At 58.1% G+C, this 13,027-nt stretch overlaps 1 protein-coding gene across 3 annotated transcripts; it reads left to right on the top strand.

Annotated features, from left to right (window-relative positions):
• Positions 1 to 2,948: 2,948 nt before the first annotated feature.
• Positions 2,949 to 12,636, top strand: PPP1R1B (protein phosphatase 1 regulatory inhibitor subunit 1B). 3 transcript variants are annotated; one of them, XM_012451959.2, is made up of 7 exons: positions 2,949 to 3,449; positions 5,164 to 5,224; positions 5,524 to 5,546; positions 5,953 to 6,028; positions 9,487 to 9,690; positions 11,626 to 11,733; positions 11,823 to 12,636. In XM_012451959.2, exons 1-7 carry the CDS (start codon positions 3,369 to 3,371, stop codon positions 11,870 to 11,872), a joined length of 603 nt encoding a protein of 200 aa, XP_012307382.1. In that variant the 5' UTR covers positions 2,949 to 3,368; the 3' UTR covers positions 11,873 to 12,636. The 3 variants fall into 3 exon arrangements, with proteins under 3 accessions (XP_012307382.1, XP_012307384.1, XP_012307383.1); XM_012451961.2 differs by lacking the exon at positions 2,949 to 3,449 and adding an exon at positions 4,493 to 4,612; XM_012451960.2 differs by lacking the exon at positions 2,949 to 3,449 and adding an exon at positions 4,493 to 4,696.
• Positions 12,637 to 13,027: the final 391 nt, after the last annotated feature.

The raw sequence follows: 13,027 nt of genomic DNA, 5'->3' as shown, positions 1-13,027 counted from the left end.
AGCGCCCTCCCACCCCCACCCTGTGTGCCTGGCCACCTCCTCCAGCCCCGGCCTGCCGGGCTCCACTGTCCCCAGCAGCCCCTCCCAACCCCTCCCCCAGTTCCCAGGAGTCCCATTCCCTTCCTCCTCTGTTGCCCACGCAGCCCCCACCACCTGGCCGCCCACCTGAAAAACTTTTCCCCAAGTTCTTGAGAAGTCGCGTAGGATCCAGGAGAGAAAAATCAAAGTAATAAAACCTCATTTAATTCCTAACGGAGGGCAGAGCTGCGAGCTGCAATTATCTTAATGCCGAGCTATTTTTACTCTCTCTCCATCTCTGTCTTCTGCCTTTCTCGGCTGTGAGGCTCGCTCTCTCTCTCCCTCTCTCTCTCTGCCTCCCTTTGTCTCTCTATCTCTCAAGTGTGTTTTCTGTCTCTCTTTGCTTTCTCCTCCCGCCTCTCTAATCTCTCTCTCACATCCTGTCTCTGTGCAGTCTCTTCGTCCTCCTTCCTGTCTGTCCCCCATGTCTGTCCCTCTGTCAGCCAGTCCTCCCCACCCTTCTTGGCCCCAGGATTTAGATGCCATAAGTGTGGGTGTCTGGGCACAGGCTGGGGGAGATGAACAAAGACCCTCCCTCTGCCCACAAAGACCTCATCTTCCAGGCCCAGGGAGGCTTCCCTGCCCTCATCTCCCTTCTCAGCTGCCCAGCCTGGGATCCAGGGAATGTTTCCTGATGTGGGGTCTCCCAGAGCTCTGGTACGTTCAGCAGATCCTCTGTAAATAAGCCCTCCTGCTCAAATGGGGCTCAGCTGCCATGCTCTCTGAGGCCTTTTCAGCCCCGGTGAGCCCTGAGGTGCAACTGGTGGTGATGCCTCCCTGTTTCCATCCTTTCACCACCCTTCCAGCTGTCCTTTGTCTTCTTCATCCCCGTGATCCTTCCCTAGCACTTGGACCAAAAGTCCATTCCCCACCTCTGTCCACCCAGTGGCTGTTCAGGCCACTGCCTGGGCCATGCCCTTCCCGTACCCCTTCTTCCTTTCAGGACCTCCTTATTTACCTTCCCAAGGCACTGCCGAACTGGCCTTTGCCACTCCCCACCACACCCCATCTTCGACAGAGGTTCTGGGCCAAGCCAGAGGCTGCCAGAGGTGCGTACCCCCCTGGGCACACAGCTTGGCATCCGGCTCTTTCCCAACAAGCATATAAGTCAACAAACACACGGGGATTTGAGCCAGGCCTGGCGCCGGCCGACGTGGAGCTGGGTGGCCAGGACATCCCACTCCTATGGTCAACCCTCTGCCCCTCCTGCCACCTTTTCCTCACCCCCAGAGCGGGCCCTGACCCCATTTCCAAAAGATTCCTCTGGCCTTTCACTCCACCAAGGACCCAGCTGCTGGGGCTGGGAGTGGAAAGCTGCAGAAGGATTGGGGGTAGGGAGGGCTCCTGGCGGTTCCAGGCCTGAGAGTGACTAGGAGAGAGGATGCCAACAAAAAGAGAGCCCCAGGAAAGACACGCTGCGGACACGTTTCCACACGCACCCTCTCAGCGCTAGACAGAGGCATTCAGACCCTCCGCACAGCCCCACGGGGGAAGCAGCAGCTCCCACAAAGGCACCCAAGGCCCGGACAGATAGACAGGGACTTTCTTTTTTCTTTTTTTTTTTTTGAGACGGAGTTTCCCTCTTGTTACCCAGGCTGGAGTGCAATGGCGCGATCTCGGCTCACCGCAACCTCCGCCTCCTGGGTTCAGGCAATTTTCCCCTCCTGAGTAGCTGGGATTACAGGCACACGCCACCATGCCCAGCTAATTTTTTGTATTAGTAGAGACGGGGTTTCACCATGTTGACCAGGATGGTCTCGATCTCTTGACCTCGTGATCCACCCGCCTCGGCCTCCCAAAGTGCTGGGATTACAGGCTTGAGCCACGGCGCCCAGCCCCTAGACAGGGACTTTCTACCCACAGGGCCAGCTCCTCCCATTCCCCCTCCAGAGACACACAAACACCTCTAGAGAGAGAGAGGCTCACACCTGTCTCCCCCAGCCCTGCTTCTGAATGCACCAAACTCACCCACGTGATAGCACGTGTACAGGCAGCCCTCAGACCCCCCAACTCTGGGCTGGCCCTGTCCTCCCCACCCCACTGGATCTGGGGAAGAAAGAAAGGAGCCACGTGAATCCAGGGTACATCACGGCAGGGCGCATTCCCCTTCTCCCTCCCAGGAGTGCTCACACATCCACAACCTCATACCTCAGCATCTGCAAGGCGGGAGCTGTGGATACCGTCCCCCACCTGCTGCAAGCTGGCGCACGCCTGCCCATCACCTTGACAGCCTCTGACATCCTCCCCCACACCCACACCCTCCCCCGTACACACGCAGTACTCCCACTCCCTGCCACTCACACCTGCAGCTTTGACACTCTGACACACTTACACAGACACACTCACACCACACCGAACCCCAACACGCACACTCCCCGGCTATGGGCACCACAGGCCCCTGGCACTCCCCTGCACGCTCTCCCTGCCATGATGACTGACACGTGTCCTCCCACGCATAACTCGGTCACACTCGCTTCCTTTCCAGGACACCCCCATTCACCGCGTGACAGGCTGGTACTCTCCCCACGACCTCACAGGCCTCCCTGAAACTCCCAGTGCCAGGGCCACGAAGGGGTTAAAGCCAGAGTCCTGCCTCCTCGCTGTTCCTCTCCCCCTCACTCTCCCCCCTTTATCCTCTCTGCTGGACTCCATCAATAATGCAGCTTCAAGTTCTGGGGAGACCGCAGGGGGCCCCCCCAGCCGGCTCCCCGGGCCTTGGCTCCAACTCCCACCCTCCTCCCAGCCCCAGGAGAACACGATTCTTCGTGCTCATTGGCCACTTTCTCCTAAGCCCTCCCTCCGAGCGCCCGGGCGCCAGTCCCAGGCGGAGGGGACTGGCTGGGGACCCCAAAGCCGGGACCCGAGGGGTGAGTCGGGCAGAGGCAGAGAGGAGGAGAGGCTGAGGGAGGGAGGTGGAGAAGGGCGGGAGAGGCAGAGAGAAGAGACACGCAGAGACACTCAGGAGAGGAGAGACACTCAGGAGGGGACAGACATCGAGACGCAGAGACACCCAGGCCGAGGAGCGCGAGGGAGCGAGGCACAGACCCGGCACAGCAAGCGCGGCGGGCGAGCCCCGAGCCCCGAGAGCCAGGGGGCGCGCCCAACCCGGGCGCCGACCCTCCTCCCGCTCCCGCGCCCTCCCCACGGCGGGCGCGGTATTTTTATCCGTGTGCGAACAGCTCTCCTCCTCCTCCCGCGGCACAGCCCGCCGCCTGCGCGGGGGAGCCCAGCACTTACCGCCGCCGGGACCCCGAGTCGCGCGCCCCAGCCCGCCACCCGCCCCGCGCGCCATGGACCCGAAGGACCGCAAGAAGATCCAGTTCTCGGTGCCCGCGCCCCCTAGCCAGCTCGACCCCCGCCAGGTGGAGATGGTAAGGGGCCCGCGCCCCACCCCCGCAGCTCCCCCGACACACCCCGCGGGGCTTCTCGGCGCTCCGGGGGCGCTGCCCAGGCCGGACGGGCCTGGGGGGTGGGGGCTCAAGGAGACCCGGGCTCTGCTTCGGCCAGGGCAGGGCGCGGGGCCGCGCGTGAAGTTCGCTGGAGACTCCTGCAACTTTTTCCCGCGGCCTCAGTCCCGATCCCGGGGCCACAGAGTTCCCCGCAGTGAGGCTGGGGGCGCGGGGTCAGGCCGATTCCAGCCCACCCGGGAGTGGGGTGGGGACGTCCTTTGGGCTCGGCACTGTCCTTCACCAAAGGCTAGTCAGTCTTCTAGGCTACCACCGGTACCTCTCTGCCTGGCCCCAGCCCAGAGCTGGTCAGATGTGAGCAGCAGTGGACACTGACCCTGTCACACAGGGCGGGAGTGTGAGGCGGCCACCAGGTGACCTCACTGCCCTGCCCCTCTCTAGTCCCCGCCTGTGTGCCTGGGCTGGGGTCGCCAGAACCTGGCTCTGACCTGCGTCTGCTGTCAGGCCCCATAGCCCCAAACCCAGAAAGGGAAAAGTGACCAGTCATCATAAAGCCAGATCTCTTCCCACAGACTACTGAGTCCTTGGGGGGCCTTCTTGGTGGCTCAGGGGCTTCCAAAGGTTGGGGAGTGTTGTGACAGAGGGCTCCACTCCCCATCCCCAGTGGAGCAGGGGTCACTTGTTGCTGAGATGCAGCTGGCTCCTCACCGAGCAGTGACCAGGGGGCCAAGTCATTTTGAGGGGTGATAGAGTGCAGGGGGTACAGTCCTGGGCCTTAGCAGCTTTGGGTCTGGAGGGTGGCATGGGGAACTTGGCAGGGGAGGTGGCAGTTTCAGCTTAACTCACCTGGTTCTCTTTGTGCATTTCCCTGGAGCTCTACAGGGACCTAATTAACTAACAGTTGGTCTGATTGCCAAGCTGGGGGCTGGGGGGTGCAGTTGCTGGGAGTGCTTAGCACCCGCCTCCCCCCATTCAGCTTGGCTCATGTAGCAAGGAGGGCAACTTTTCATTTCTCACAAGGACTGGGTGAAGAGTTCTGCAGCCTTCCAGAGACTGGCAGAGGGGCCCAAACCCAGGACCCCAGAGAGGTCCCCAGGCCCCTTTGGGTCCCTGAGCCTCAGCTGGAGGTGGGGGGTGCTTGCAGTGCTCTGGCTCAGCCTCCTTTTGAAAAGCTGGATCCAGCTTGTTTGGAGCCCTTGAGCTGACCTTAGGTGGGCAGGGCCACGTGGGTGCCATGGCCCGTGGGGCATCTTCCCCAGAGGGCCCAGCCCTGGCAGCTGGAGCTGTAGCCAGCTTTGGCTTCCAAGGTCTGATGTTTTCAGAAACTGGGGAGAGAAGGGCCTTGGTGGGAGAAGATAGAAAGGAGGTGTCTGCTCTGGGGTAGCCGTGGAGTGGCACAGGCATGGGCTGGGGGTCAGTGATTGGGGCTTTTCTTGTCCTTTGTACTTAGTGTGCTGTGTGGCCTTGAGCACATTGCTAAACCTCTCTGAGCCTTGCTTTTTCACCTCTATAAAATGAGGGGGTTACGGGAGCTACAGAGTTCCTTTTGGCTCTGACAGACCTTGATTCAAAGGTTCCCTGGGGACTCCAAAGCACTGTTTGTTCCCTGCTGCCTGGGGGTGGGGGTGGGGGTGGGGTGGGCTGCAGGTGTCTCTCACCCCTCCCTCCATCTCCTTAGATCCGGCGCAGGAGACCAACCCCTGCCATGCTGTTCCGGCTCTCAGAGCACTCCTCACCAGGTAGGCCCCTTCCCTGCCCACTTAGCCTTGGCCGCACCCTAGCTCTGATGCCTTCCTGGGGGCCCTGCCAAAGTCCCATGAACAGGAGTCAGAGCTGAAGACTGGGGAGTGGGTAAGGTCTGGGAACCCAACTCTATTGGGTTTATTTATTGACATGACACCTCCCAGCCCCAGGAGGGAGAGGGCACTCTTTTCTTGTTCCCGGAGATTGAGACCTTGGAGAAAATAATCAGCTTCTTTCTCTTTCTCTTCTCTCTTCCTCCTCCCTTGATTCGGATGGCTTTGGTGGCCTTCCTCAGAAGAGGAGGCCTCCCCGCACCAGGTGAGTTTCCTGGGGCAGCTGGAAGGAGGGATGCCTGGGCCCTTTGGGGTGGGGTGGATGGGTGCCTGCAGTGCCAACCAACCAGTATGGGGTGCCACCCAGGAGGACAATTAGCACATCAATGGGCACTCCTCTGAGAGTGCCTCATGCCAGGGTGCTCCAGCAGATCCTCCTCTGCTCAGACTCAGGATGAGAACTCCAGGACCTAGAGTCCTGCCCTAAGCCAGGCCACAGCTTATGGGGACCCTCCCAAAGCCACAGGATGGGGAGGCTCAGCCTAGGTGTGGGACCCATTAGCAGAGGCTAAATCAGTCTGCTTGGGTTGCCATGGGTGGGATGGAATGGAGAGAGGGTGAAGGGAAGGGAACTCTGCTGAGCTCCTCTAACTTGGCACTTCCCCTGGCAGAGAGCCTCAGGAGAGGGGCACCACCTCAAGTCGAAGAGAGCCAACCCCTGTGCCTACACACCCCCTTCACTGAAAGGTACTATCCCCCTACTGACCTGCCTGGCTACCCCCTTGATCCGTGGAACTGGGCAGATGCTGGGGGAGCTTTTGTTAGTGGAGTGGGGACTGTTCGCCACACATAGCCCACTGTCAGCATGATGCAACAACCCAATGTAAAGACCAATTCTTTCTCAGTCTGGTCTTGCAAAACACAGGAGCCCCGAGGCTGCAAAGGGCCTTAACATCGGGCTGTGGGCTTGAAAGAAAAGAGATGGCTGGCCCAAGAAAACCAGCAGGTATCTGTGTGGAAGGGACTCCATCTGCAGCTCCTCTTCACCAGCCTGTGCTGGATCACCTCCCACCCCTGCTCATGGCGGGGGGCACCTTCCCCTGTGGGCTGCACCCCTGCCCTCCCCTTCCATTTGCACAGATCTATATACTGGTCTCCTCTTTCTCCATGGAAAAGCAAGCCATTCCTTTTGTATGCACTTACTGAACACCTAGGATGTGCCAGGCCGAGTTGGTGGGCACTGGGCAGAATAAGATGAGTCAGATTTGGTCCCTGCCCCCTTGGGGCTCTTTGCCTTGAAGGGTCAGGGAGGGGCCAAGTAAGGTGGCTCATTCCCGTAATCCCAGCGCTTTGGGAGACCAAGGTGGGAGGACTGCTTGAGCCTAGTAGTTTGAGACTAGCCTGGGCAATACAGTGAGACCCTCATCTCTACTTAAAATTTAAAAAGTGAGCTAAGCATAGAGGTGCACACCTGTAGTCCCAGCTACTTGGGAGGCTGAAGCAGGAGGATTGTTTGAGTCCAGAAGTTTGAGGCTGTGGTGAGCTACGATCACACCACTGTGCTCCAGCCTAGGCTACAAAATGAGATCCTGTCTCAAAAAAAAGAGGGGGTCAAGGAGGGTACATAAAGGTGTTTAAGTTTGGATTTGAAGGATCAAGGGCATCCAGGTCCGGGAAGAGGGAAGAAGGTATGCAGAGAGGAAACTGCGAGTCAGAGGGGGACTTTGCAGCCAACCTGGAGGAGACTTGGTTTCTGGCCAGGGAGCTGGGGGGATATACCCGAAGGAGACTGGAGGGCCTCTTCCTAACAAAGCCCTGATGCCTACCAACCCCCACCTCGACTCCTGCCTGGGGCTCTTCCTGCCTGGCCAGCCCCCTCTATCCCACAGAGGTGGGGAGGGAGTGCTGCCTGAACAATATGCTGGGAACTGCTTTTGGGGAGGGTTTAATAAGTTCCCAGCACCAGCCAAGGTCAACAGGTGTACCTGTCAGCCCACTTGCCAGGGTCGGAAACAGAGAGGAGAGGCTGGGAAGGGAGGAGAGAAGGGCAGGGGTTATTTCTCTTCTCCCAGGATAGGAAAATGAAGGGTCAGAGCTGCAGCAAGTGGGCAGCGTTGCTCAGCACCTACAGGGCTGTGAGGAAGGGCCCCAAAGCAGGCATGAGGGAGAAAGTGGCAGTTTCTCAGGAGAGAATTTTAGAAATCCCTCTCCCTTCCACCTTGGGCTCAGTGGGGAGAGGCTGGGTGGATGTGAGTGGAAGACCTGGGCTCTTGACTGCGCGCATGGGGGCGCAGGCCGGGATGAAGATGTTAGGGCCAGGGCGCTACCATGCACCTCGAAGTGGCCAAAAATGTGCACCCACCCTATTGCCCCTTTGGGCCTCATCTTAGGGAGTCCAGGTGAGTGGAGGCAGGGAAGAGGAAAGGGATCAGGAGAGGGGTGGCAGTCTGGGGCTAGGCTGGGGACCTCCAAACCGAAGAAGGGAGACTTGGGGTGGGGGGAGTTCAGGGCCCCACAGATGGGGGCAGAGATGGAGGCAGACTGGAGGGAGGAATGGGGAGATCTCAGAGAGCCCAGGAGGCACGAGGGAGGTGGGGGAGGTGAGGGAGGCTCACGGGGCACCAGCACAGGCGCTGCACACACTTTCTGTTGTCACCGGTGGCTCACGAACTGAACTCTCCTCCCCCGCTGCGGGAGAAGGAAGTGGAAGCTGCCCAGGCTGCCACCTGCTCCCCTGCCTTACCCTCTCCCCCACAGCCCTCACGGACCCTTTTCTACCAGGAGGGCACTGTTTTGTAGGCTTCAGTCCATTTGTGGGCAAGGGAAGGTGTCTGGCAGGGCTGGGGCTTGTCAGGGAAGAATCGAGGGTCCTGGAGAGAGGGCACAGCACTAGGTCTTGGCCTGGGGAGTTGTGCTTCAAGGCCGGAGCTCTCACGCTTGGCTCCAGATGAAGCTCTGCCTCATCCCCAAGGTCAGGGCAGGGTGATTTATTGTGCTTTTATTGCCTGGATAGCTTGCCCAGAGCCAGCAGGAGGTACTGGGCTGGGAGCTGGGGGCTGGGTGGGGCAGCAGGCACATACAAAGCACCCTCTGTGCCTGTCCCCGAGTTGGCAGGAGCATAGCGCCCTGCTTGCTGTGCCGGAGGTTGCCAGCCTGGACCTACTCCCTGGGCCTTCTGAGGGGAGGCGACCAAGAAGGAGCTGCAGCAACTCCCCATCCCCCCGCCCCAGCCCCTGTCAGTGTCTTGTCTGTCTGTGGCCTGTGAACTTTGTGTTCCATATGCTCTAAGATTCTGCCAGCTCCTGCAGCCTCTCTTCAGGGGGCCCTCACCCTCTGCCACCCTCCAGAACCCCTGGCCCTGGCCCCTTTCTCAAAGCCCTTGCTCCTTTCCATCTTTTAGAAACTTCTCTCCAGCCATCCACACTGTTCCCGTCCCAGCCCTATCTGAGCAGGTCTTTGGGGGCTGGGGGGTTGCTTTCTAGGTCACCGCAGAGGGAGCTGGGAACCTGGGGATGTGGGTCAAGATTGTGGGGGCCGCATCTGAGCACGCCACATCCCCAGGTGCACACTGCACTGGCTGCAAACTATGATGTCCTCGGCCTCAGAATTGTTCTGTCCCTTGGAGCCTGGGGCAGGAGTATGTGGGTTGGCATCTATGACTGGGCAGTGCCAGGGAGTGGGGACTGTGCACTGCATAAGAGGTAGGATCAGGGTAAGCAGTGAGCCCTCAGCAGGCTGGGCACCCCTCAGAAATGGAAAGCGGCAAATCCCCAGGCCCTGGCCCATATGCCCTGTGCCTTCTGCCTGGGCTTGAAGCTGGGAGACACTGTCTCCAGTATTGGGTACTTGGCAAATCAAGCTCTCCAGCCAGAGAATGTTAAGCTGCTCTTGTGCCCGCCTGGTCTTGCCCAGCCTGGCCCCCTATGGTGTTGGGGAGCGGCCTGTTGGTAGCCTCCTGGGGGCTAGCATCTTGGGACAGCTTAAGATTGAGCCAAACATGATCAAATCCACCCCTGGCTGCCTCTGCCCTGGTCTGACCCCCATCAGGCTGACATGTAAGCTTTGGCCTTTGAACTTGAGCCCCTGAGGGGATATTCTCTGCCCTAGGCCTCTGGGAAGGAGGCTAGGGGCTGGGCCACACACTCTCTCCAGATCCATGGCTTCATTTGGCTGACCCTTGCCTTCCTGGGTCCCCTCTGTGCCAGCTGTGCAGCGCATTGCTGAGTCTCACCTGCAGTCTATCAGCAACTTGAATGAGAACCAGGTCTCAGAGGAGGAGGACGAGCTGGGGGAGCTTCGGGAGCTAGGTTATCCAAGAGAGGAAGACGAGGAGGAGGAGGAGGAGGATGAAGAAGAGGAGGAAGAAGAGGATAGCCAGGCTGAAGTCCTGAAGGTCATCAGGCAGTCTGGTAAGCTGAAGGGCCTATGACATGTGGGTTAGGTGTGGGTCCTCCCTGAGCATACTGAGACGTCCCCTTCCAGTTCAGCGTCTCACACACGCAAACTGTAGCAACACCACAGGGCCTTGGGGTGCCTTGCACTTAGCCCTGCCTGAGACATAGGCTTCCTCCATACTTGGCTCAGTCCCTCTCCCAATCAGGCCAAGGCTGTTTGGGGTTTGAGGCTAGAGCCGAAAAAGGACTTCCCACCTATGGCAGTAAAGTGGGTGTGAGGACATTCAGGAGTGGAGGACCAAGAAAGTCCAACACCGCCATCACCTGCAATTTTGAGCCTAGGATGTGGTCTCTGCTGGGGTGCAGAGCGCTGCCTGATTTACCTGCCTTCTCCAGGACACCTGTCTGTTTCGCCCTCTTTTTCCTTCCTAGGATGGAGTGGGAGGGTGCCCTCTAGTGTCTAGATGTAGAATCTAAACTTCAAGAACCAACCTGTCTTCTGCATCTCCAGTCTCCGCTGCCTGGGAGAGGGGCCAGAGAGGGGCCTGATACCTGTAACAGAAGGCCTTGCACCCGGATGTTCCAGATCCAAAACACTCCACAAAAGGTCCCAAGGCCCAGAGATTTTCTAGGCAGGAAGATTTCACCCCCTTCCATGGTTGTTTCTTCCATGCCTGGCCATGGAAGGTGGTACCACATCTGTCCCTCCCAGGGCACATTAAACTTTTTAGTCTCATTATTTATGGTAATACTGAACAGTAAACCACCTCTGTAGAAGCTGTCAGCTCTTCCGCACAAACAAAATGCCTTGGGCGTCCTGCCTGCATATGTGGCAGTGAGGGCACTGGCCATAGGAGCAAAAGCTGTTGCTGGGCTTCAGTCCCTTTGTGGGCAAGAGACAGGTGGAAGAGCTGAATCGGTTTCTACTGAGACTCCTCCAAAATAGGTGGAAAAGGGGCAAGAGGAGACTGTTCCCTCAGGAAAAGCAGCAGGTGGCTGGGCGCGGTGGCTCACGCCTGTAATCCCAGCACTTTGGGACGCTGAGGCTGGTGAATCACTTGAGGTCTGGAGTTTGAGATCAGCCTGGCCAACATGGCAAAACCTTGTCTGTAATAAAAATACAAAAATTAGCCAGGCATGGTGGTGCATACCTGTAATCCCAGCTGCTCGGGAGGCTGAGGCAGGAGAATCACCTGAACCTCAGAGGTGGCGGTTACAGCCAGCCAAGATCACACCACTGCACTCCAGCCTGGGCAACAAAGTGAGACTCCATATCAATTTAAAAAAAAAAAAAAAAAAAAAGGCCAGGCACGGTGGCTCACGCTTGTAATCCCAGCATTTTGGGAGGCCGAGGCGGGCAGATCACGAGGTCAGGAGATTGAGACCATCCTGGTCAACATGGTGAAACCCCGTCTCTACTAAAAATACAAAAAATTAGCTGGGCACGGTGGCGCGTGCCTGTAATCCCAGCTACTCAGGAGGCTGAGGCAGGAGGATTGCCTAAACCCAGGAGGCGGAGGTTGCAGTGAGCTGAGATCGCGCCATTGCACTCCAGCCTGGGTAACAAGAGCGAAACTCCGTCTCAAAAAAAAAAAAAAAATGCAGCAGGGCACCGGATCAAATGTCAGGCCTATGATGGAGCAATATAAACCACCACAACTTCTAGTGGCTCCTGGGTGCTGGCACTGGGCTGGGCAGGGTATTCACTATTATATCTTGTTTAAGGTAATCTACCCAATTTCCCCTTACTATTTCCTTCAGAAAGGTACCAGCTGATTTATCTAAGCCACATGGCTAGTCGCTGAGAGAGCCGTTCTAGCCCAGTGCCCTCTCCATGCTGCCATGATGCCCATGGAAAGCTTAGCCTCAGCCATCAGAGACTTAGCTTGTACTCCAGGACAGCCAGATAGATAAGCAGAGCCTGTCTTCTTATCCCCTCTTTCCCACCAGCTGGGCAGAAGACAACCTGTGGCCAGGGTCTGGAGGGGCCCTGGGAGCGCCCACCCCCTCTGGATGAGCCGGAGAGAGATGGAAGCTCTGAGGACCCAGCACTAAGTGGTGAGGCTTGGGAGTATGGAATGGGGAGGCAGGGCTGGGATCTTGGTGAGTGGGGCCAGTCTCTGAGTCCCTCTCTGCTTGCCTTTTAGAGCCTGGGGAGGAGCCTCAGCGCCCTTCCCCCTCTGAGCCTGGCACATAGGCACTCAGCCCTGCATCTCCCAGGAGGAAGTGGAGGGGACATCGCTGCTCCCCAGAAACCCACTCTATCCTCGCCCTGTTTTGTGCCCTTCCCCTTGCCTGCTAGGGCTGTGGCTTCTGACTTCTAGAAGACTAAGGCTGGTCTGTGTTTGCTTGTTTGCCCACCTTTGGCTGATGCCCAGAGAACCTGGGCACTTGCTGCCTGATGCCTACCCTGCCAGTCATTCCTCCATTCACCCAGTGGGAGGTGGGATGTGAGACAGCCCACACTGGAAAATCCAGAAAACCGGGAACAGGAATTTGCCCTTCATAATTCTACTCCCCAGATCCTCTCCCCTGGACACAGGAGACCCACAGGGCAGGACCCTAAGATCTGGGGAAAGGAGGTCTTGAGAACCTTAAGGTACCCTTAGATCCTTTTCCATCCCCTCTTCTATGGAGGATTCCAAGTCATCACTTCTCTCACCGGCTTCTACTAGGGTCCAGGACTAAGGCGTCTTTCTCCACAGCCTCAACATTTTGGAAATCTTCCCCTTATCACCCTTGCTTCTCCTGGGTCCCTGGAAGAGGGACTGGCAGAGACTTCTTTGTTGCGTTTCGTTTGTGCTTTGATACCAGGAATGCCGCCTAGTCTACGTCCCCAGTGGGGCACATAGTGGGGGGCGCCAGGTTTTCCTTGTCCCCCAGCTGCTCTGCCCCCTTCCCCTTCTTCCCTGACTCCAGGCCTGAACCCCTCCCGTGCTGTAATAAATCTTTGTAAATAACTGTGCTGAGACTTCTCATTCAGGGGAAGCAGGAGGAAAAGTGAGGTTATGGGGCGTCCTGCTAGGGAAGGCAGGTGGTCAACCAAGGGTTAGGGCTTTGAGCCTACTGTCCAATCCTCTAGTCTAGGAGTATTTCTTGCAGACAACAGGCTCGGGGCACCCAGAGGAAGAACCACAGAAGTTCTAGCTCCTACTTGGGATGGCTGAATGAGGCGGGTGGGGTGGGGTGGGGAAGTCCTTCCCGAGTAACTGTGGATTCCTCCAGTGATTCCCCCATTCCCACAGGACTCCCCTCGGGAAATTCCCCTTTTTCCCTCAGAGCCAGGCCTGTATGGCCTACTTACGACGGCCCTGGTCTTTTTCCCATTCCCCCACTCTTAGGCAGGCACTTA

The sequence above is a fragment of the Aotus nancymaae genome, unplaced genomic scaffold (assembly GCF_030222135.1).
Source record: "Aotus nancymaae isolate 86718 unplaced genomic scaffold, 86718_ANA_hifiasm-v0.15.2.pri h1tg000089l, whole genome shotgun sequence".
Lineage (NCBI taxonomy): Eukaryota > Metazoa > Chordata > Mammalia > Primates > Aotidae > Aotus > Aotus nancymaae.
Note: the sequence above shows the minus strand (reverse complement) of the source record. Positions and strands in the feature narration are given on the sequence as shown.